Source organism: Haliaeetus albicilla, chromosome 7 (assembly GCF_947461875.1).
Source record: "Haliaeetus albicilla chromosome 7, bHalAlb1.1, whole genome shotgun sequence".
NCBI classification, from domain to species: Eukaryota; Metazoa; Chordata; class Aves; order Accipitriformes; family Accipitridae; genus Haliaeetus; species Haliaeetus albicilla.
Genome location: NC_091489.1, coordinates 2,242,564 through 2,265,444, shown reverse-complemented (window position 1 = coordinate 2,265,444; position 22,881 = coordinate 2,242,564). Strand labels below are relative to the sequence as shown.

The 22,881-nt window shown below is 57.7% G+C and overlaps 1 protein-coding gene across 5 annotated transcripts in view; it reads right to left on the bottom strand.

The window, feature by feature from the left end:
* Positions 1 to 22,881, bottom strand: part of SRCIN1 (SRC kinase signaling inhibitor 1) — an 81,819-nt gene that overhangs the window by 56,158 nt on the left and 2,780 nt on the right. Inside the window, exons 1-2 of one of the 5 annotated variants that reach the window (XM_069786445.1) lie at positions 3,856 to 4,465; positions 3,459 to 3,635 (exon numbers count right to left, since the gene is read on the bottom strand). The exons of 1 other annotated variant lie outside the window; for it this stretch is intronic. In XM_069786445.1, coding sequence (XP_069642546.1) covers positions 3,459 to 3,576 — 118 coding nt within the window. In that variant the 5' untranslated portion in view covers positions 3,577 to 3,635; positions 3,856 to 4,465. Of the gene's footprint in view, positions 1 to 3,458; positions 3,636 to 3,855; positions 4,466 to 14,890; positions 14,954 to 22,881 lie in introns of those variants that run through there. 3 more of the 5 variants (XM_069786444.1, XM_069786462.1, XM_069786447.1) reach the window with 3 other exon arrangements.

The window sequence follows — 22,881 nt, the reverse complement described above, 5'->3', positions numbered from 1 at the left end:
GCCAGCAGCTCGGGGACGCTGGATAAAAATAAAGGAGAAGAGAGGATGGAAGGGACCAGGCTCTTCACAGCATAAACACAAGCCACATTGTGGTCTAATCTCCCACCCACGCGACAGAGGCGATTCGAGGCGGCGCAGCCGGCAGCCTGGCAACTGGGATGGGATTAGCCCGGGTGGCACCAGCTCAGTCCGAGCCTGGGGAGCCCCCCTGGCCTCAGATGGGAGAGGGAAACTGAGGCACGGGGCTGGGGGAGGAAAGGGTCTGCCCCAGAGTGCATGAGTCTGGCTGCAGGTGGGGATGCTGAGATGTGAGGGGATCAAACCCCGGGTCAGAGCAGGGGAAAAACACCAGCAGAGCCACGTGCCACCTTCATGCCCATTGCAGTGCCCTGACTGGATCAGTATTCAGCATCTCCCGAAAGGATCCGGAGTTTTCCCAGCATCTTGGCAGCGCCCGCTGACTCCCACCAGCATGCTGAGACAGGCGAGCGCGGCGTCTGCCTCCGTGCAGAGCGTGCATGGACGCGGGGCAGTGACTCACCCGCAGTCATGCGGCGAAGCGGAGCCAAGTCTCCCTGCGAATCCAGGTCCCCCTTCGTGCTTGGCCTGAGGGGAGAAGCCTTCGGGATGAGCCTGGAATGACGGCAGGACCTGGGCCCCCGGAGCCCCCATCACCTGCAAATCTGCCGTCTCCATCCCCCGTTCCCCTGCAGGCGGGTGAACTGGTGCTGCTCCGAGAACCCACCCTGCCCTGTGGGTCTCACTGGAAGATTCCCAGCACTGACCAGTGCCGCAATTCAGGAACAGCCCCAGAGACGCAGCCGTCCCCACCATGCTCCTGCAAAGCCAGATTGCAGCATGGGTCCCGGGCACTTCTGCCTTGAGCTGCTCAGGCAAATTGCTCTGGAAATCAATTCCAATCTATCAGGCATCAGGAAAGCGATAAACTGCCCCCTCAAGACACCAAATCGATGGTTCCTCTTAGCCCAGAGCAGAGGGAGGGAGGTGGGGAGAGACGCTGCGTGGGAGGACAAGGAGCAGGGGGGGGTGATGGTGGGGGGCCAGGGTCCCGCTGCAAGGGGGAAACAGCCCCCAAAACAGCTCGTGATGTGGCAGAGGGCAGGGAAGCTGCATGCCAGCATGCTGTGCAAAACCGCTCTGGGGATGGAGCAATGGGAAAAGCTTGGGAGAGCTGCTGCCAGCCCCTTGGGAGCGGGAGGCTCGGGCTCCAGCCTTCACCGATAACCCGCGGCTGCATGTATTTGCTCGGTTGGAGGCAGGACCTCATCTGAGCCCTGTGGTCAGGGCTTTGGATTCATTCTTTATTCTCATCTTTCCGCAAGCAGAGCAAGAAGGCAGTGGTGTGGGGAGGTCGTGGAGTCAGCTGGGAGTGAGGTGGGGCTGGCAAAGAGGAGGAGGAGGAGGGTGGGCTGGAGGGGACACACAACAAGATCAAAAACCAATTCCCAACAAACAGGACCATTTCTTCCTCTAATGAGGCACCAAGGAAAGTCACTAAACAGAGTAAGGCCACTGCAATCGCTTCCATAACAGAAGAAATGTGAAGGAGAAGCACGGTCCGGCACTGGGAGGGGGGTCCATCGCAGGACCCTCCAGCCTGGCCCACGGCCACAGGCACCTGCGAAATTATAGCCAAGAGCCAGGCATGAGGCCATTTGCGGGCTGCGTCACGCTCTTGGGGACGGCCACGAGGGATGCATGCCGGCAGCCCAGGAATTACCACGCCAGCTTGGAAACACAGGCAAGCTTTGCTTCAGAGAGCTTGAGATCAAAGGCAGAGACAAACTGCAACAAGTCGATGGAGAGGAAAGCTAAAGGATGAAGCAAAAAGCTCCCGTGCAGGGGAAAGCATGCTGGCAGAGCAGGCGATGCCCCTGCCCGGCGTACAGCCATGCACCGCGCCAGCGCTGCGGTTTTGCTAAATGCACTTGGTGCAATTTTTCAAGCAAGCTAATCACTTCCTCTCATCTCCTGCCATTAGTGCAGTCATGCTAACCGCTCGCTCGCTGGCGGGAGGCCGAAGCCGCCTGACAGGAGCTTCGACTATGCGCTGCACCTCATCAAAAGCAAATTCATCTGAAATAGAATGGCAGGGCCAGGGGAAGGAACCAGCCCTCCAGCATCCCTGCTGGAAGGGGAGCTCATGAGAAAGCCACTAAGGGAAGAATTCAGGCCAAACCCATGGCTTTTCCAGCCCTTGCCCTGCAGCCTGGGATTATAGCCTCCGGCTGGAGTCACCAAAGAGCTCAGCTCCATGAGAAAGCACCCGGGAGGGGGATTTTCCCCGACTCAGCGTATCGGGGACTGCGGTGATGCTGGCTGCTGCAGGGAGAGCCGCGCCGCGCTCAGCCCGGCACAACACTTGGCCCGTCTCTGTCTTGGCACGGGTGGACCCAACTCTTTCGAAGACTTGGCTCCCGCTGCCATCGCGATGTGCTTGGACGCACAGCCCGGAGCTTGGCAGGTCCAGCCACGGCACCGAGCCCTGCTCCCGCAGCCTGCAGGCAGGAATTGGGGGGGACACTGCCTTTTGGGGTGACTCCTGCCAGGAGATGGGGTGATGCTACACTCTGGCGGCTGCGGGGGAGAGGCTGGAAGAAGCTGTTCCGGTGTTACGGAGGAGCTCAGGAGCCCAGGAACGCTCCAAATGGGGTGTGGAGAACAGACCCTATTTATAAGCACACAGGTAGCATGTAGGTGGTTGGTCACAGCCTGCTGTGCCAGCCTGGTTAGTCACAGCTAGCTAAAAATCAAAAATGCTGAAAAAAAAAAATTGCTCAGATCCACGTCTAAAGCCTCTTAGATGCAGGAAAGCGCACTCACAATTTGAAAACATGGGGTAAGATCCGATGGGGCTCACTGTCAGCCTGATCAGAGACCCTGGCTGAACCATGGCATAGGGACGCTGCTGGGACGTGCCCCCCGCCGTCCGCAGGGCACGAGCACACTGAGGTGCCCGGTCCCCGCAGGGGTCCCTGGCTGGCACCGCATCCCCCGATACATCCCACCTCGGAGTGGGATGCTGCAGGTGACACCAGGACAAGGCCACCACACCGTCCCCAGAGGCAGATGCCATCCCTCCGCCCGTCCCTGCCGGCACCGAGCAAACCCTTGTGCTCTCTCCTGCCCTTCCTAACCCCCGCTGGGGCACGTCGGAGGGAGAGCTACAGCCCTTCCACCCTGCAGCCCTTCCACCAGCGCCAGTCAGAAGCTGTCCAGGCAGCGAGGTTTATTCAAGCAAAAGGAGGGCAGCAGCAGCTGCCTGCAGCCCTGCCTGCCTCCTCCCACCAGCACCGGGCATCCAGCCCAGCCCGCGCCATCGTTTCCCCAGGGCAGAACCCACCTGCGTGGGGCTGGGACCGTCCCCCAGGGACCAGCATCACCCAGTACCTCCAGAACCTGCGTCCCCTCCCAACGTCTCCCCCCCAGGTTCATACCCACGAGCAACGGAGTCAGCCTGTAGTCCCCGGGCTCGGCGGGTCTCTCCTGCTCCCGCAGCCTCGGCGCGGCTCTAGGGGAAACGCCAAAGGGATGCTTTGCCCAGCGAGGAAGCATGGTCGCACCCAGGCAGCCGAGAGGAACCAGGAGACGGCTCGGAGCACGGCTCCAAAAATCTGTGCAACAAACACATGCATCTTATTGCATATGTTTAAACCAATTTAAATATGGTTTTACTAATCACTTGGCATTTAAAGCAACATGCCGTCTCTGTCAAGTTAAATCTAAGGAGACATATCGAGTTGCATTAGCTGTTTATGTTAATTAAATACAGAATCGGTTCATTATTAAACATGTATGCAGCGAAAGCGAGCAGCTAGGTGGATTGTTACCGACCTTATTACGCGGCACTGACCTCGAGGAAGCGTACGCGCAGCGATCGGTCGGCGTTTAACCACACGGCAACTGTCGCCTTACATCCAGAGCCAAATCACGGGCAAGCGGAGCCGGAGCGGTGTCGGTGCACGGCGCGGATGGATGCAGGAGCTCCCGAGCCTGCGATCTGCTGCCACCCAGCTCCCGTCGCCCATCGGTCCCCGCTCCTGTCCCCAAGCTAGCGAGGGACGCGTGGCCGGTGGGCTGGTGCGGACGGTGGGGCCATCTCTGTGGCTGACGGTCGCTGCCCCAGTTTCTCTGCCACCGGCCATCGCATCCTCCCCGCTCCAAGCCGGCACTTTTGCTCACATCCTTTCCCTGCCCCGGCAACTTTTCCCTCCCTGCCCGGTTTTATCCCTCCGCTCCGTGCGGACGTCTGCCTCTCTTGCTCTCTTTTCTGGCTCAGGCGTTTCAGAGCTCCCTGTGGGTCTCTGGGTATTTTTTTTTTTTTCCTTCCTCTTGAAATGTCAGTGTGCCCCCTCAAACACATCACATGGGCTGGGAGCCAGGAGCCAGTGCACAGCCATGCACAGCCGTCAGCGCCTGCAGATTGCCTCACTGCCCCCTCCCTGCCCTGCCAAATCAAGGGCCCACCAGCAATGTGCCACGGGCTACCGGTGCCGCTCAAGGAGCCCTTGCCATGTTCCCACATCCACCCCGGCTCCGGGTGCAAGCCTGGAGGTTGCATGTATACAGAGCACCAGGGCTGCTTGGTGCTGGGGACACGAGAGCCCGTTTGCCTCCCCGATGCCATCGAGCTGCCCAGCACCGGGCACGGCCACCCCAAGTCCCACGCTGTCCGCAAAGGCTGGCCCACGGCGGCTCCCGCGCCAGCCCCGGGGGAATTTGGGCAAAGGAAAACCTGCAGCTGCCTCCCAGGGCTCAGAGGAGAACCTCTCTGCAAAGATCTTGTCCCCAGGACATGACACTGGATCCGACCCTTAACGATGCTGAGCCAAGTCTGGTCACGACCTGCTGCTGGATGGGTCTTGTACGGGTTGGAGCGACCCTTCCCGAAGCTGCCCAGAAATCTCCCCGGCCAGGCTGGCCCTGGCAGGGCTGACGAGGTTACCCCAAAGGAGGGAGGAACAGGCAGTGAAGACCTGAGAGATGCCAGAGGCACAAGTCAGCTCCTCTTGGTCCATCCGAGCTAATGAAGACCGTGGCTGTGCCCGCATTTTAGGGGGGTGTTTGCATATCTCTTCCCCCAAGGTCCTGGGGAGATGCTGACCCAGCCACAGGTACCCCAAAACTCAGTCTTACCCCAACCCAAGGCAGTTCTGCAGGACCATGACACCCCAGCACAGCCCTGACCCGTCCTGCGAGGATCCCCTTCAGTCGAGCTGCCACCAAGCAGCACCCAAACGCTGACGCAATGCAATTAAGAGCAAACTCCAGCAGTACCCCGAAACCATCTGCACACACACTTAAGGGGACACTTGCTCCCTAGCGTCTGGTCACAATTGCGGGAGAGCCAAGAGCTGCATTTCTACCTGCCAAAAGTATTAAATACCCAGCTGAAAGCACGGTGGCCTCAGCATCGCTCTGAGAAACCCGATTTGCGCTGATTTAAAAACCCACCAAAGGGCACTTTGCTCATCAACTAGACGGAAGCCAATTAAACCACCTTGTTTGGAGAGAAATGGCTCACCTGCTCAGGAGACGGCTCTCTGCTGCCTGTACGCTGCCTCCACGCTGCCTGTCTGCACGGGGAATTTCTCCCACCATCTGTGGCAGAGCAGTCCCAGCTAATGACCACGTGTGCTCTGCCCAGCTCCGGTCTTTCGTGCCGTAGAGCCCCACCTGCCTCAGTCCTTCCCACCTTCCAGGTCTCTCCCCGGTAGAGCCCAGGAAACGTCACACCAAAGACCCGCAGGTAAGCTTTACCCCTATTTTGCAGATGGGGAAACTGAGGCACAGATGGAGCGGGGACAGGACAGCTCCTGGCTCAGAGCCCAGCAGTGGCAGGGCAAGAAGGCAGAAACTCGGGAGCGCTGAGCTCCTGGCTGGAGCCCTTCCAGGCTCTCGAACAGCCGCAGCCGTGAGTCACAGCTGGCACAGGCAGGCAGGATTCATTGCACGCTCTGCCATGACGACCCCCCCAAAAAAAATCATGCTCTTCTTGCTGAGCCCTTCTGGAGAGCGCTGAGCGAGGAGGCTGGGCTGGCTCCCGCACACCACACACACACAGGGTGGGCTTTTCCCCCCCCATCCCTTAGTTTGGGGCCAAGGGCATCTCTCCCTCCGCGTTTATATCGTGACTATATTATCTGTAGTCTGTGTGTTATTTGTATTGGCGCACTGGCCGTGCTTACCGTGCTGGGCCAACACCGTGGGGAAGAGGTAGGACTTGCTCCAAAGAGCTTTGAGTCAACACGGACGATGCAGCTGGGAGGTGAGAGGTGAGGAGACGTGACCAAGGACAAACAGCGGGTCAGTGGCAGGGCTGGGAAGTTTGCCCAGCCCTCCTGCGTGCCAGGACCCAGACTGGCAGGGAGGATGCACCGTGCTCCCTGCCACTGGGACAGTATGGAAAAGCTAGAGGTTTGGGGGCACGAGGAGCGTATAGCGATAGGAGGATGCTATGCTGGAAAAGCAAACGTGATTACTGCTGGCAGCGAGGATTAATTGTCCTTCCTGCTGATCCCTGAAACCTGGCTCACTCCTGCACTCCCACTGCAGGGAGGGCCAGAGGATGGGGTGACCTTTTAATTCTGATTGCTCTGCCGATGAGAAGTAAATAAGCATTATTGCAGTTTAAGAGCTGCTCAGAAGGGCCTGCCTGCAGATCTATTGCTGTCTCACATCCATCACACTGATGGTCCCCACGCTCCTGGGGGAAGAAGTGGCACCCGTCCCCCATTTCACATGGAACTGAGCTGCCCCAGATTGGGGGCAGGAGCCGAGGGCAGCACCGAGCACCCAGGTTTACCCCAGGACTCTTCCACCACCTCCCTTGCTGCAGGGCTGGTGGGTGCCGGGCACCATCCCAGGTCCTACCAGCATCACCAGTGCCTGGCACTGCTGCACTGACACCATGGGACGGTCCCCATGAGGGTCCTGCCATCACCATGGGGAAGGGGCACCATTACCTACACCTGCACCCTGGAAGCCCACCTAGACTTGCTCAGTAACGGAGGCAAACGCCTGTTTTTAAATCCAGAGGCAGGTCTTCCCACTCTGGGGATTTCCAAGGCTCCCACTTCTCTGCAGTACAAACCCAAGCTGGCAGGGTGGTGGCAAGAGCCACTTGTGCACACAAAAAGCCCACTGCTGGGTGACACCTTGCCCTCACCAGGGCCGGGATCGGCCGGGCAGACCGGCTGTGTGTCAGCAAGGGAATTCCCAGGGAGAGGCTGGTAAAAGCAGCTAACACATCGGGTAAAACTTCTGCATTTACACCTGCAATGCCAGACATGGTTTTGCTCTCAGCAGCTACCCAAGGAGCCGTTGCCAGACAGCACCAGCACCTAACCTGCCTGCGGGACAGAAGGATGCCCGATGTCCTGCTCCATGACCCCTCTCCAGTCGCCGGTGCCAGCTCCGGGGAGGAACACGGTCTCCACACCGGGCAGCTCTCTCCCCTCCACAGACCAGCCAATTCTTCCACGTTACCTCTCCTTGCTCCTATTTAATCTGTAAGCTCTTCAGAAACTTGACTGCTTCTCACAATGCCTGTGTAGAGCCCCAAGCACAATGAAGCCTCGCTCTGCCCCAGCACCGCTCGTTGCTTTTGCAATCCGAACAGTGAGACAGTCATCGGGTGGGAATACAGCCGCCTTCCCCCCCCCGCGCCGGGAGAGACAGCGTGGCTTTGTGTCTGCTCACAACTGGGCTCAGCACACGCAGTCTATACAGCAATATTCACGCATGCGGTGCCCTAACACGCCGCACACAGTAGGTCTATTGTACATCATTCAAACGACAAGATATCAGGGACTAAGCCAGCACTCCGCTCCTGGGGTGGGCGATGCTGCTCAGGAGCAGGCAGCGATGCTGAGCTCCGGCGCTGGTGGAGGAGCGGGGACCTGCCACGCCAAGCAGCCAAAGATGCTCAGAGAGGCAAAAAAGAGTTAATCAGGAGCGGATCGACACTGAAGGTCTTGCAAAAAAACCAACCGTGCTGCAGGCAGTTTGATCTGCCTGTGCGATCGATGCTTAATGTTACCTGCATGCCTGGTGCTGGGCTGCTGGACTCAGATCCACCTTGTGGGAATGGATGAGCCCCATTCCCGGTGGCTGGGGTGAACGAGATGCAGGATTTGAGCTTTTCCTGCAGCAGCTGGTCTGCCCATCCTCGTAAGCACAGGCACGGACAGACAGACAGCCTTTCCTTGCTTGTACCAAGGCATTTGAAGCCAGAGAAGGAGCCTCTGCTGACAGCACCCACCCAAGCACGACGCCGAGCTGCTGAGCCAGGCAGTGGAGATCTGATGGGAAATCAGTGTCTCATCGGGAAACGTTTTCCCGTGCTTGAGTTCCCCTCCTCACACAACAATGCCCGTTACTGGGCCAGAAAAGCCACGTCAGGACGCGAGCTCTGCCTCAGACCAGAGGGGTCGGATGGTCGGTGGCTGTGGGGACTGCGACCGCAGGTCAGGCTGTTTAGACCAGACCTTATCCTAGTCCTCTGGATATCACAAGCAGGAAAAAGACCCTCACCCAGGCACGATGGGACACCACCCTTGGGGCAGCTTAGAGCTCGGTGGACAGAAAGGCCTTTTCTATTTCAGGGGCCGGTAATTGTACCGTACCGGCAGATGTATTGTACAGGGAGGAAGCCAGATTTAAAAAAAAAAAAAAAATCCATTCGAGACCTTTGGACATCACACAGCTAAATGCATTTCACAGTTGAAGAGCCAGGGAGCGTAATTTCTTATTAAACTCAGCCAACTGATGGCTGATAAGTTCTCGAGTAATAAAAACTCCTTAAACCCCAGCAAGAACCTGGAGGTGTCAAGGCAGCTCAGAAGATGGCTCAGCCTCCTCGGAGGAGCAAAGGGAACGGATCTGCGGGAGAGAAACCAGGGCCACGTGGCTGCTTCGCCTATCGAGGCTGCAGGCAACATCTGCCGAGGCTGGCATCGCCCGGCAGTGCTGGCAGGACCCGTCACAGATCCGAGCCAGGATCTGCCAAGCGGTGGCAGGTGGAACCGAGGGGAAGATTTGGCACCGGGAGGACCTCGCCGCACGCTCCCCTCCCCGTCCCCACCAGCCTCCCACGGGCACCGGTGCTGCCGTGCATCGGGGCTCAGCTCCGCTCCCAGCCCCAAGCTGTTCCCGCGGCCGCCCCGGCACCCGCTCGGCGAGCCCGTGGGGCTGGGGCTTTGCTCCCCAGCTGGCGAGGAAACCAAAACCCACCTGGAGAGAAGCGGCAAGCGAGAATTTGTTCCCCAAATGGCGCAACCCGAGCGATGCCTGGCAGCTCAGCCCGGCCCCGAGCTGCCGCAGCAACACCTCCCGGGCCAGGCTGGCGCCCGCGGCACCCGGCTCCCACCCGGCAGCGTGGCACAGCACCAAGTCCTTCTGCGCTCGCAGTACTTCAGCACCCTTCTCCTTTTGCTCACTTGCTGAGCGCAGATGCAAGCAAATCCCGCTCCCGGCGATGGGATTCGGAGCTGAGACTTGTCCCATCCCAGACCGAGGGGGTTACAGGAGCTGTGCCCTGTTCTGCATTAAAATAGCCTCCACCCTGAAACATGGAATATGAAAAACCATACACCAGGGCCAGCTGCGGCAGCAGTTGATGCAGGGCCAGGTCCTGCTCCAGGTCCCTGGAAGGAGCTCTGCAGAGAGAAAGCAATCCCCTGCGCGGTGAAAGCCTCAGCAAGGGCAGCACCGGGTTTTTGGGGACTACAAGCTCCCTCCTCCCCAGCACTTTAGAGGGGGGGGACAGATTTCCCAAGGGCCACAGATGAGGTTCATGACTGCTAAAACCTTTTGGCATTGACTAGCTATGCCGCTGCCAAACTACTCGCTTCAAGCACCTGGGGACAAATCTGCAGGATGGGGTAAATCAGGGTGGTTGTACCAACACCCAAGAGCTGCACCCATCGGGACCAGATAATGATGCTGCGGCTTACCAGCCTGGAGAGCCAAACCTCTCCAGGAGAGCCATGCCAGAGGGGAAGCAGTCACCTGGCTTAAACCCAGAGGAAGGAGATGGTGTTTTTAACAATTACTTTGCAGGGCATAGAAAAAAACACAAGCAAGCATCGCTGGCATGGTGGCTCAACGATCCCAGGGATGCCCAGGCATTTTGGCAGCCCCCGACTCCTCAATCCACGACAGCATCACACCCTCGACTCCCCCACAGCAGGTCCCACATCACCTGGGGACTGCTGCTCCCCAGTTGATCTTTCTTTAAAGGCGGCCCTGGTTTACTCTGATTTAAATCAAAGTGCTGTTAGCAACAGTGCTATTACCACTGCCAAAAACAGTAACTAAATGGCATTTCCCCACCGCTCCATTTATATTTCTGTGCTCTTTACCCATTTGTAAACTGCGGGAGGGAACAATTTAAGGCATCTGAGTGAAATGCTTAAATTAACAATTTACAAATAGCTTAATTGAGGTCCTGGTCTCTCTCTTCCTGAGCAGAAGCTGCTAAACAGTTCTGAATCATTCCCATTTATTGGTTCTTCTGCTGTGAATTACAGGCCCTGGACTATGATAAAGGCTTTAATACCTTGGTGCAGGCTGGGGGTACCTGTCATTAAGCTGAGCGTGGCTGGCAACAGCCGGGAGCCGAGAAACCAGAAACCGTGGCGAGAAACAGGCAAGGGATGCAGGAGCCAAGGGTGGTCAATAGAACTGCCTCGAGCCAAGGGATGCTACAGGGCAGGCAGCCATCCCAGGGCTTCCCATGGCTCTGAATAAGGAGCTGAGGGGTTTGCACTGATAAAGCGCTGGGGAACAGTTGGTGCTCGGATGCGGTTTGGAGGATGGGGAAGTTCAGCCCCGCGGTTTGGGCTGAGTGCTGGGAAGAGGTGTGCCGGCTCTGCCCGACAGCTCGGCTCAGCCAACCTCTGTCACGGTGGGGAGCTGGGGTTCTGTGCACCACTCCGAGAAACAGCCGGTTAAATGCAACAGCCCATTCCCCAGCAGCAGCCTCAAGCCCTCCTGCCACCACCGCAAACCCCGGGCCCGGGGCTGAACGCCGCTCCTCTCCCATCCTTCCCAAAAACTGGTTCCCAGCAGGGGAGGAGAGCAGGGGAGGAGAGCAGCTGCGGGCAGCCGTGCCTGGGGAGGGATGGGGGGGAATCTACTCTGCCCGCAGCCTCGCACTTGTTAAACTTCTCACTGGCAGCCAAGGACACTCACGTCTGCATCAAACTACTCAGCTCCCAGTCTAATTCTGGCACATCAGACAGTAATTATAGGTACATCACCGGCGCTGACAAGTCTGGAGCTCGTCAGCCCGGCACCTGTCGGCGCAGAGCTGCAGACACCCCACCGGGAGCCCAGAGGGGCTGCGTCCTCTCCCACCCGCTCCCGGCTCTATTTTGGGGATCGCTCTGTGCTGCCCAGCCCCCAGGCACCCCCCCGTTACACCGGGGCTCATCCCACCGCCACCAGCTCCATCCCTCTCCGGGTGCTGTTTGGAAAGGGGACTCCATCACCCATGGGTTTCTGCAGCCCCAGAACGTGCTCAGGAGGCTGCTCCTGCATCTGCCAGGTTTGACACTGGAATTTCACTGGCACTGGGTGAAGAACGGGCATCTCCTACCTGCCCCCAGCATTATAGGAGAAGACTGCCCATGGCCCATGCACTGATCCTGGCAATGCCACCTGACCACAGGTGCAACAAGCCAGACCTTTGCCTAGTGTAAATCACCATATTTGCAGTAGGTCAGCCCTGATTTACACCAATGAAAGGTATTGGTGCATCTATTTACATTGCCTTTTTTTTTTTTTTTTTAATAAAGCAGAGAGGAAACCCAAGGCAAGAATGTCCCTGGCTGCTGGCGAGCCAGAGCTGCGGCCACATGGCAACAAGGGGCAAGAGCCGATAAGGCTCCAGCCCAGGAGCAGCCTGTGGTTGGGAAGCTCAGACAGCACTAGTGAGGAGGAGGAAGGCTGGCTGTTTGCTGATTTTAAAAGGGGGGGGGGAAAGATGCATGTGGGGGGAGAAGCAATAATTTTAATTAAAAGGCAAAAGACTGCACTGAAAATTGACTTGAAGCAGAGATATTAAAAAGCCGTTGACTCTCTGAATTATTCCTCCCTGGGCTGCTTGACAAGGGAAAGTATTTAGACAGCATGGGCTGGTTTAGCATCCTGACTTGGGGAGCCCCGGTAAGGGGAGAGGTAAGTGGGAACCATCGGGCAGCGGATGGGGACAGCCCCTTCCCCTGTCCCAGGGGGACACCATGGCAGCAGGGAGCCCCTGCCCTCTGGGCTGGATGAGCCAGCATCATCCCTGCCCACAGCTATTGCCCCCTCACCCAGGCAAGCCACGAGCCGAGCATCCCCAGCGTCCGGGCTGCACGGACCTTCCCGGCTCAGCCCCATCACGGATAATCTCTCACTTCTCCCCCGCTTGGTCCCAGGGCTCAGCTCCATCTAACAAGTCCCGATTGCATCCTGTTGGCTTGCAACGAGACTCAGGAAACAAAAGCCAAGCCTCCGTGCTGCCGAAACACCTTGAAAACCTCCCCGGCTGCCTCCAGGGTTATCCCGAGCCACGTCGCTGCTGCCGGAACCCGAGATGGGATGAAAGAGCGGTGCTGATTTCCATCGCCGAGCCACAGGTCTGTCAGCCTAGGCAGGTGCTAACAACATTTCAGAAGGGGTCAAAAACACCTTTTTTCCATGGGAGACAAGCTCATTAACTGGCATCGTTACACAGCTGCAGGATGACCTTATAACTATCTGTATGTTCACATCCGCAAGGATGCAGCTTCTGAGAGTGGGGGCTCTTTAATCTTGTTCAGACAAAGGCAGAACAAGATCTGATAGCTGGAAGCTGAAGCGTCAGAAACACAGACAAGAGTGAAGGCAAATGTGTTGAACGGGGCTGGGGAGAGCCTGCGCCGAGCAGGGTGGCTTCTCCATCATTTCCTACCTTTGAACCGAGGCAGGGCATCCTTCTGAAAGATAAATGTCCACTCAGCCAGAAGTAATAGTCTTGATGCAGGAGTTACTGCCAAGACTTCGCGGCCTCTGTCATGCGGCTGGGGTCAAACTGGGTGATCAGAAGGGTCTTTCCTGGTCTTAAAAAGATCCCAGAAACCCAACAAATCCCACAGACCCTATCCATTACCTTCACCCCCTCCCCTCAGCCCTCCTTGTGCTGGTTTTAACACCTCCAGGTGCTGCCTGACCCATTCAAGAACTTGAATCCCAACAAAGCATCACCATTATACTACTTTCCCCCCCAGTACGTTGAGGTTCAGCATCAGCAGGACCTGCAGCCCTCCCCACGAACACCAGCGATGAAACTACCAGGGCTGGCTGTGCCTCGAGCCCAGAAAACCGACTCCCAGCTCCTGCAAAGAACAACAGAAGTCATGGCCACAAGCACAGCCTCCAAGCCTTCCTTCCCGCGCGGCCCCGAGGAAGCAGCCACGCAATCTGCTCTCCAGCTGAGGGGCAAGCGTGCATGCTGTTTGGAGCCAGAAACTTGATTGCATGTGTAATTCTGGGACGGCAAACGAGCTAGAACAGCGTTCGGCACCTGGGGCAGATCCCCATATGGATGCACGGCCCAGCCGTAGGCTGCTGTCTTCATCCTGCTTCCCCACTCCCATTTCAGGATAATGTGTTCATTACAACTCAACAAGGCGTTTGCAGGAAACGCAATTAAATTACAGCGTGCTGTTCCAGCCCCTTGGTTTTACACCGAGAAGGCTCTCGTGTCGGGAGGCCTGGCACACCCCATGTATTACAAGCTTGATTTCCTCCACCTCCAGGCTGTCCTCCCCGGCACAGCCCTGCCTGTGCTGGGACTCCAGCTGCCTGACAGCCGTGCACATCCCTTAAGACAGACAGACACACCGGTGCAGCTCCCCTTATCTTCGAGCTGGCACCAGCACACAAAATCCACCTGCTCCAGGGCAGGAGGCCACCAAAGTCCCAAATAAATAAGCCTAAAGCAGAAGGAAATGGGATGGCGTGGGTCGGTGTCCTTCCAGGGATGCTGCGTGATACCTGCAGCTTTCAGCCCTGGGGAATGGCTATGGGATGGGCTCTTGGAGAGCACGGATGTTGCTGGGGGAAAAGGAGTTTTTTTCTGAAGTCAGGTGGTTTCCTGATCACCTGGATCAGGACTGACCGGTGCTGCTGCTGTTGCTCTTGGGATTATTTTAGCTCAGAGCTGCTGCCCTGATTGACAGGGCTCTGCTGCACTTCTCAGCCTCCCAAAAAAGAAATGCTGAAATCTTTGCCGAGGCACTGGAACCATCTCTAGAAATGTGAACACCCAGCCCATTAGAGGCCGACAGATGCCACAGAAATAAAATCTATTATTATGACAGACCCAGCAGGGGTTGCTACTGAACAGATTCCACCACATTTCCCCTCTTACAGCTTTTCTAAACCAGCCACACTTCCACAGCCAGCTCCTAGATAAGGCACCTGCCTCTCCACCTAACCCCCAGAGAGCCAACATCTTCCTCTCATTCCCCTTTGAAAGCTTTCTCCTCCCATTCCCAGCAAGGAAAATCTCAAACCTAGCAAGTTCCAGCATTTGGTGGAGAGAGACCCAGTCCCTCCAGGAGCACCAGTGATGCCTCCAGCTGCAGACACCATCCCCAGCTTCAAAAACCCTCCCTCCCCTGCAAAGAGGGTGGGAGCTGATGCCTTAATCATCAATGCAAACCAGAAACTAGGCAGCACCCTCCTATAAACACCCAGAAAAACGAGCTACAGGTGCTGCCCTCACCCACCACGATCCCTGTACCCGGGAGAGGGTCGGGGAAGGAGCGAACATCGAACATGAAACAAAAGCAGGGTGGGGAGGAGAACGCTGCTGGCCCCCAGCCCCGGTACTGACCTGGAGACTTTAAACAAAGGGAACAGAGTCCTGGCTTCTTCCCTCCTGCAATTCGATCGAGCCCTGGTTAGGGACAGGAAAGGAGGAGATTCATGAATGAACGCAATCCAGGTGGGAAAGTTTGCCGGGGATGGAGGGGAATAAACAAATAAATCAGCAAGCAAACACATAATAAATCTGAAACAAAAGAGCAGCAGCAGAAAGCATCTGAGAATGAAACACAGCGCGGAGAGCGATGGGGAGCCAGGCTGTGCCCTGCCGTGGGGGCACGAGAGCGGCAGCCCCCTTCTACCCCACACCCACGGTGCTGGACACGGTCTCCCCTGCTCACAGGGGGTTTGGTCCCATGGGTAGGGAAGCAAACATTCACGCACACGGGCTGCAGACGAACCCCGAAATGCCCCGCTCTGCAGCTGCTGCGGGGTCTCGCCAAGGGGACCCTGCCCCGCTCAGCCTCCCAGCCCAAGTGTGGGATGCTTGTTGGGAAGAGGAGTTGTGGGCATGGAAGAGCAAGGGAGAATCAGAGTAGGTGGGCTTATTGTGGGGTGTTTTCCCGGCAAATACTGAGGTTGGACCTTTCTGTCCTATGTGAAGCAGCACAACCTCGTTGTGCCCTGATGTGTGCAGCAGCACAGCCTGGCCTGGGGACCTGCCAGCTCCCAGCCTGGGCAATGTCAGCTCCGAAATCCCAGCACCGAAAAGCACCTTCCCGGCCCCAGCTTGAACCTGCTTACTGATATGGGGCCAGCATCACACTGACATGCTCCCTGTAAGTGAGCACAACGGCAGAAACTGATATGGGTGCTTATGGGGAGGGCAGAGGTGCTGTGCAGGGCTCCCCCGGCTCTGCCCCACCGGTCCAGACCCCCCCGAGCATCCTGCCCGCAGGCGGCTGAGCCCAGGCAGTGCCTGGCTGCCAACAAAACAGCCCAGAGCTGCTTTGAGCCTCTGTTTTTAGGGACATGGGGTGATTTATCTCCTCCCCGCCGCAAGCCCTTGTGCTTGGAGGAGCGGGGTGACAAGGGCAGGGGCGGGCAGGGGACAGCCGAGCCGGCGAGACCTCGGCACCCACAAGAACCTCTTTCTTTGCTGGCGAGCGGGCAAAGCTGTGCCCAGCGCCGGGAGGCAGTTCAGCTCATCCATCACGCCCACGGCCGCGGGACATCTGTCCCCTCGCCCCAAGCCCAGCTCTGCTCCGTTGTGTCCTCGCTCGGGTGTCAGTTCTTCCATCGCTGCCCTCAGGGTTCAGCCACAGGGCAAAGACCGGGCAGCTCATGTGGGGGGCTCTGCAGGGGCCCCCCTTTGCCCAGCAAGGAGGAGGAGGAGGGTAGCGGGGTGATGAATGCCGTTTCTAACCCCTGCGTGGCTGCAACCCCAATAAATGACACTGAAGGACTCGGCAACGCTGCTGGAGCTCTGCCATGCCACGCTCAGGATGCTCCCAGGGCGGCCTGAGGCTCGGCCAAGCCCCATCGTCCCTGGTTTTGTGGTGGGTTTTAACCCTCAGACCCAAGCGGGGGGATTTTGGTTGCGATGTGCAGCTCCCCCCACCCCCAGCCGCCGGGACTGGCCCGGGCTGCGCACATCCCTGCAGATCAGGGTGCGGATTCAAAGGCTCGTGGTTCAGGAATGGATTTCACGCCCAGAGAGAGTAAATAATCTTAAAGGCATAACGGGAGAGAAACAAGAAGCACGAAATAAAAGTGGAAAATCCTTCCTAAATGCGCTTTATTCATTTGTTTTGATAATTGCAGTTCAGGTTTAATTATTTATGCCATGTTTTGTAATATGCCAGGAAACACTCCGGAGCGAATTTGCTGCTGTCGGTGGCTGTGGTACCCGGCAGCCCTCAGCAAGGGCAGGGTGCTCAGCCACGGGTGCCCGGAGGGACCCAGGGACCCCAGCCAGCCCTGCCACAGACACAGCAGAGCCCGGAGGCAGGATGCGACCTGCCTAACCCTGGCACAAGGGGCGATGCTCCCACTCCTGAAGGTAGGTCTTACCTGTAAGAACATCCTCTCCCCTGCTTGCAATGAGACCTGAGTGACGAAATACAGCTTTTCTAGTGGAAATTTGAAAAAGGAGGGGGACAAATGTGGCTCCTCTTACACAACATTTTCCACGGAGAAAGACTGAGCTCTCCAACCTCATCCTCAGGATTTTCTTGGTGTTGGGGGAGGAAAAAGCTGGGGGTGTTTCCAGCAGACAGCACTGCCCGTGCTGCCGAGCCTCCCAAGCTGAGACACCAGCAGCAGGTCCTGGCTCCTGGTTTCGGTCTCCCCTTCACCGTACATGACCTTGGGCCAAGGACTTTGCCCTAGGAGCACCCTGGCTTCTCCACATGTGGAAGGGAGATAACAGACTTGCTTTTTTGAAGAGCTGGCACTGACAGCTGAAAAGAACTAATTATTATCCGTGGAGTACCACAACCTCCCCAGAGTTATTTTGGCTGAGATACTGAGTCGCAGGGTGGTTGAGAAATTTGCTCAAGGTCCTGCTGCATCCTGGGGACAGAGACCCCGGCAGTGCCCAGACCGAAGCCATCCTGCCCCGAGCTGCCCATGTGTACCGGTTCCCCGGGGCTCAGCAGGAGCAGGAGCCCTTATTTGCTTCTGCATCCTCATGCAGGTCTTGAAGGAGCAGCACAGGTCCCTGTCCAAGAGTTCTAGCGGCCACCTGGCCCTGAGGGACCTCGTGCATGGAGAAGATGCTGCTTCACACCGCTGAGCCTGGGCCAGCTTACACTTGGGGGGGACAAAATAGTGGCACAGATGGAGCCAGGAGCCATGGAGGATCAGCCCGGCCAAGCCATGGGCCATTCTCCAGGGCAGGGACAGCGGGACAGGAGCAGGGCATTGCTTTCTGCAGGGGAGGAAGAGGAGGAGGGCAGGGAGAAGAGTGGGGAAGGCACCATCTCAGTGTCCTTGAGTGTCCTTTAGAGGCTTTGCTTTTCACGCAGCGCAGCAGATGAGGAAGGACTGAAAATCCCAAACTGCTCACCTCTTTGATTCCCCCTCCACCATGGAGAGAGTTGAAAGGAAGCGGCGAAGGTGAGAGAAAGGAGGAGGCATGCGGGAAGGGAGGAGGGAGAAACGGAGCAGGTGTGGGGGGAAGGAGACACGGACAGTCCCTTTCACCCTCCCAAGCCCTGGACATCAGGTCCCTTTTGAGGGGACAAGGGGTCCCCGGGAGCCTCCCACGCTCACCCCCACAGAGGTGAGGGGAGGGCAGAGGATGCTCCGAACAGCTGTGCTCTGATGTCTTTTCCCCAAATCAGACCCACACCTCAGCGTCGCCAAAAAATCCCAAGGGGAGACGGTGCCCAGCTGGCTGGCTCCCCCCGAGCGCTCCCAGAAGCAGCTGGAGGAGGAAGGAAAGGTGGACGGCTGTCCCGCATGCGCCCGGCCAGGCACGCTCCACATGTGGCGAGCACAGCCTTCGGCCTCATCATCATCCCCTGCGGCCCAGCGGGCAGAGGGCGATGCCACAGGCTGGCACGGGGAGGTGAGCTGGCAGGGCTGGAAACACGCAACTACTCTGTGTTTGGTCTGGGCAATGTGTTTTTAATGAGCCATATAATGTTTTTCAAATTATGCTGGAATCATTAATCCTCCTGAAATGAGACAGATTCTGCAGCCCACAGGCAGCGCCGGGGCTGCCTGTTGCACGGCCGAGCAGGCAGGCGCTGCCTCTGCTCCGCTGCTTTCTGGTGGCCGCAGGGCTATTGGGATGTGGCCCCCATAACCTCGTCCCCCACTTCTACAAGGGACCCAGTACGGGGCTGGCCGGTCCCCCGTGCCGCGGGCACACGCGTGGCACGGTCGGCTGGAGAAGGACCGTGGCTCTGCAGCTCTCACCGCATCTCCTCTCCGCTTCACGCTCCTCGATGATACTCACTGATCCGAGCTGGATCTGGCTTGTGCCCCTCCTCATCGCCCCCCCCTCCATGTACCCACTGCCCCTCGCAGACGCCGGCTGCTGGTCCCCAGGGCTGGAGGTCCCTCCTTGCTGGAGATGCTCCACAGGGGAAAAAATGATCTGGGAAGCAAATTATCTGGGAAGCAAAAATGATCAGCCCGCAGCACCTGGGAGGAGGTTGTGTCATCCAAAACCACCCTGCCCTCCTCTCTTTTGAAAGCATCACAGTGTCCCGTGGTCAGGAGCTGCCAGGATCCAGCGCTGCCCTTCCAGCCCTCCGGAGAGGCAGAGCAGCTTGGGATGGTCTCATCCACATGATGCGGGAAGAGGAGCGAACGTGGGCTTTTTGGGCCTCCCCCCCGGGGTGGGTTTAGCAGGTCACTGCAAACAGAATGTTGAAGCCAGAAAAAGGCACGTGCTGGCCAAAGCAGCTCAGCCGATGCGGCCTCGGCAGAGGCAGACACCCATGTCTCCAGCCCTGCCTGCCTCCCCATGCGCTTTCCCAGAGATCCGACTCTAATTGCAGGAGGGAGGTGCTGTATTTTTCCATGCATGAAGATCCAAAGTGACACTTTTTCCCTTCTCTTTTCGGAGCGCGAGAGAGCTGGTTCATTAACATAAAACCACCGAGCCAAATAAAAACCCTGAGTGCCGTGACAGCATCCCTCCAAATAACACGGGAGCAGAGAGTTTATTCATCTCCAGCTCTGCCCTTGCCAAGCGCCATGGCAGCCGCAGAAGGCAAGTCAACTGACAGGTGGTTGTTTCACACCCTATTACTGTGCCACTCAGCTCGGCCGAGCCGCCTCCGAGCCACTGACAGATGGATGGGATTGCGAGCCCCGGCTCCAGCCCGCGGAGCCAGGAGAGAGCGAGGGGATGCTCGGGAAGAGCAGCGTGACTCAAGCCCCTCGGTAAGGCTGGGAGAGGGCTCGCCAAGCCCAGGTGTTGGGCAGCTGGAGCAGGGATTTCTCTCTAAGGCAGTCTTGTCTCCAGGTACCCCAAAATATTGGGATTTCGGAGCACGCAGGGTCACTAAGGAGCTTCCAGGCAGAGCAGGAGATGGGCAAGGCAGCACCATGAGACTGACTACAGGCTTGCGAGATGTGTATGCTTTATGCACACCAATTCAGTAGCAATTTGGCTTCTGAAACATGCCAGCGCTTTAGAAACGTGCGTGGCCTGCGGTGCCATGCCTGGTATCCAGCTGGAGATCCGTGTCAGAGCAAGAAATGGAACCCAGGGCACCCTGGCGGCTGTGGGCACCCAGCACCGCAGCCCCCGGGCCAGGTCCCTGCGTGGCTCTTTCCTCCCTGCACATCGTTGGATTCACCTCTCCATTTTCATCCCTTTCCCCTCCCTCCACCACAGGGCTCGTAAAGGACCGGGGGATCCTACGCTGGGCAATGCATCCCCCCGAAATCCCATCCCAGCGCTCCGTCCCTCCCGCCTGCTCCCATGGCGAGCTGCCAGCTCCCTCCGAGCTCCGGCGGGTACCGGATCCGAGCCTCTGTCGTTCTGCGCTTGGTCCCATTTCAGCTCAAAATCTCCCATTAAAAAGAAAACCACAAAACCAAGACCAGATGCCACAACCACTTTTCAAAACCATCTCTCTGGGACTCGAGCTACTGGGAGTTACAGCATCTCTTCCCCACCTTGGGTATGCCTGCCTCCCATGGGTAATTAAGCCAATTAAGGAGAGCCACTGACCCTAAGATTTTGATACCCATAATCCCAGGGTGCTCACAGGGAAAACGCTGGGCACTTCGGGAAAGGAGATATTGGGGAAAATTCTGGCAGGTCAGGAGCCAAAAGCTGTTTCCCATCATAGTGGCTGCAGCGAGGTGGGTGAGAGCTTGTGGGGCAGCGAGAGCTGGGCAGGGGGCTGGGGGCTGCCCCACGGCGCTCTGGGGGGGGCTGCAGCTCTGGAGCGAGAGCTACAGCTCAAGGAAAAGCTGAGCTGGCCGCAGGACAGGAGCCGTAAATCTGGGCAGCTCCTGAAACATGGAGGCTTTTAACAGGCTGTAATTGAAATATATGAACTTGAGGTGGAGGAGATCCGACAACGCCAGCCAAAGCGGCCGTTTGCGGGCTCGGCTGGAGCAGAGGGCAGGGAAGCACCCACGGGTGAGGAGGAGCGGTGTCGGCAGCCCGGGGAGCCCTCGCCTCCATCCACGGCCACGGCCCAGCCTTTTTCGGATAGCCCTTTCCAAGGTCTGAGCTCTGAGAGAGCGTGGGGTGACCTGAGCAAGGGGCTACGGGGTTGGGACTGGAAGAGAAGCTGCTCTTTGACTCTCCTTTCCCAGTTATGCTTGAAAACTGGTTCCCAGTTTGGGGCTGGAATGCAGATGCTACATTTCCCAGCCTGGAGCTATTAGCTGTGCTAGAAGCCCAAACGCATCATCTTCCTTCACCCTCCTCCCTTTGCAATCAGAACATTTCAGAATGGGGGGGGGGAACAAACAAATCATAAGTGTTTGTCCCCCCCCTTCCTCTTCCTCCCGCCCCCACCCAGCCCTCTCCATCAGTCCTTCTGTTGGAGATGAATTTTAAAAAAAAAAAAAAAAAAAATTCTTCATTTGCATTTATTCTGAAAGTGGAAACCATGCAGGGGGAGGGAAAAAATAAAAACAGCTGACAGCAAAGTTTTATTATCCCCATTGGGCGGCGAGGAGCAAATCAGTAATTTTTTAACAAGCATTTAAGCTCCTTTCCCGAGTGCCTCTTTGAGTCTTGGTGCACCTGCAGCCTGGCACAGCCAGGAGGGGGGTTAATGAGGACCTTTGATGGGGAGCAAGCACAGCTGATGGGTAAGAGCACGCGCTCTCCCATCTCGAGCTGAAGATCTTTGCGGTGATGAGCTGGGACCTCCCCAGATCCACATGTATTGCCACGGCTGCTGGAGATGGAGCCTGTCTGGTGGGTAAGACCCACTCACATGGACCCATTGCGGGCTCCAGGCCTCCCCAGATGATGCTAACAAGATTGCTCACTGCTTTTTGAATCCAATAATTCTGCAAAGCTTGGCCAAGCAGTCTCTACACTCCACCCCAGGGACCTCAGACCAGGCATCTCTCACCTCCCCCACCTAGAGGTGTTTTAATAATAATAATAGTCACAAAACTTGACCACAGCTGCTGGGAAAGAGCCAACTGAGCAAAGCGCTGGTGATGGAAGAACTTCACAGCCACAGAGCTGGCACCAAAGAGATTCTTCATCCTTCTCGTACCTCCCCACCAGCTCCCATCCAGCCCCACGCCAGCACTGCCCCTTCCCGAGCGCAGCCCCCCAGGACCGTGGGTGCTGGCCCCCACCACGCTGCTCTGCTGGAGGTCCAGCACCTCCAACCCAAGAGCCGCAGGGCTGGAGCAAGCTGCAATTTGTGCTTCGCAAATTGCAAGTGAGAGCAAGCCAAGGATGCTACCCCAGCACTGGGGGCAGAGCAAAATTCTGGAGAGGCGAGTCCCCCCGGGAGCAGGGACCGTGGCACAGCACCCTTCCTTCCCCCCATTTGCACACCACAGCTTCCCAATGCCTGGTTCAAACCACATTCTGCTGCACCCTCCAGCCTCTCCGAAACACCCCTCCAACTGGCAGCCTCCCTCTTTCCTCCCCCAACACACTGGGAAATAAAATCTTAACAGCAGGAGCTTAAACAGACTTGTCCGTGCACACAGCACCCTGGGGACACCCGTACCCGTTTGCCTCCTCTTCTGTCCCCAAAGACGGACCGCAGCCAGCCTGGCCCTGGCCCCCTCCCCAGTCCCCGAGCCCCGACTGCGTGGGGATGCTCCCTGCAGCCCCGGGCTGCGCTCCGCGCCGTGGGACGTCGCTCACGAGTGTCCGTGCGTGCCAGGAGTGTCCCTGGGGTGCAGAGGCAGCCACCGTGCACCCCGGCTGGGATCGATGCGTGGCAACGAGGAGAATCAATTTCTATAATTAAACTCCGCACTGCTGGGCTGTGTCCCTCCCGCCCTGCTCCCCCCAGCAGACGCGGCAGTGGGGACCCCCAAGGCAGCACCCACCTGGGTCCCTACAACAACAAAAGGCACCCAGGGCCTCCCTGCTTCCAC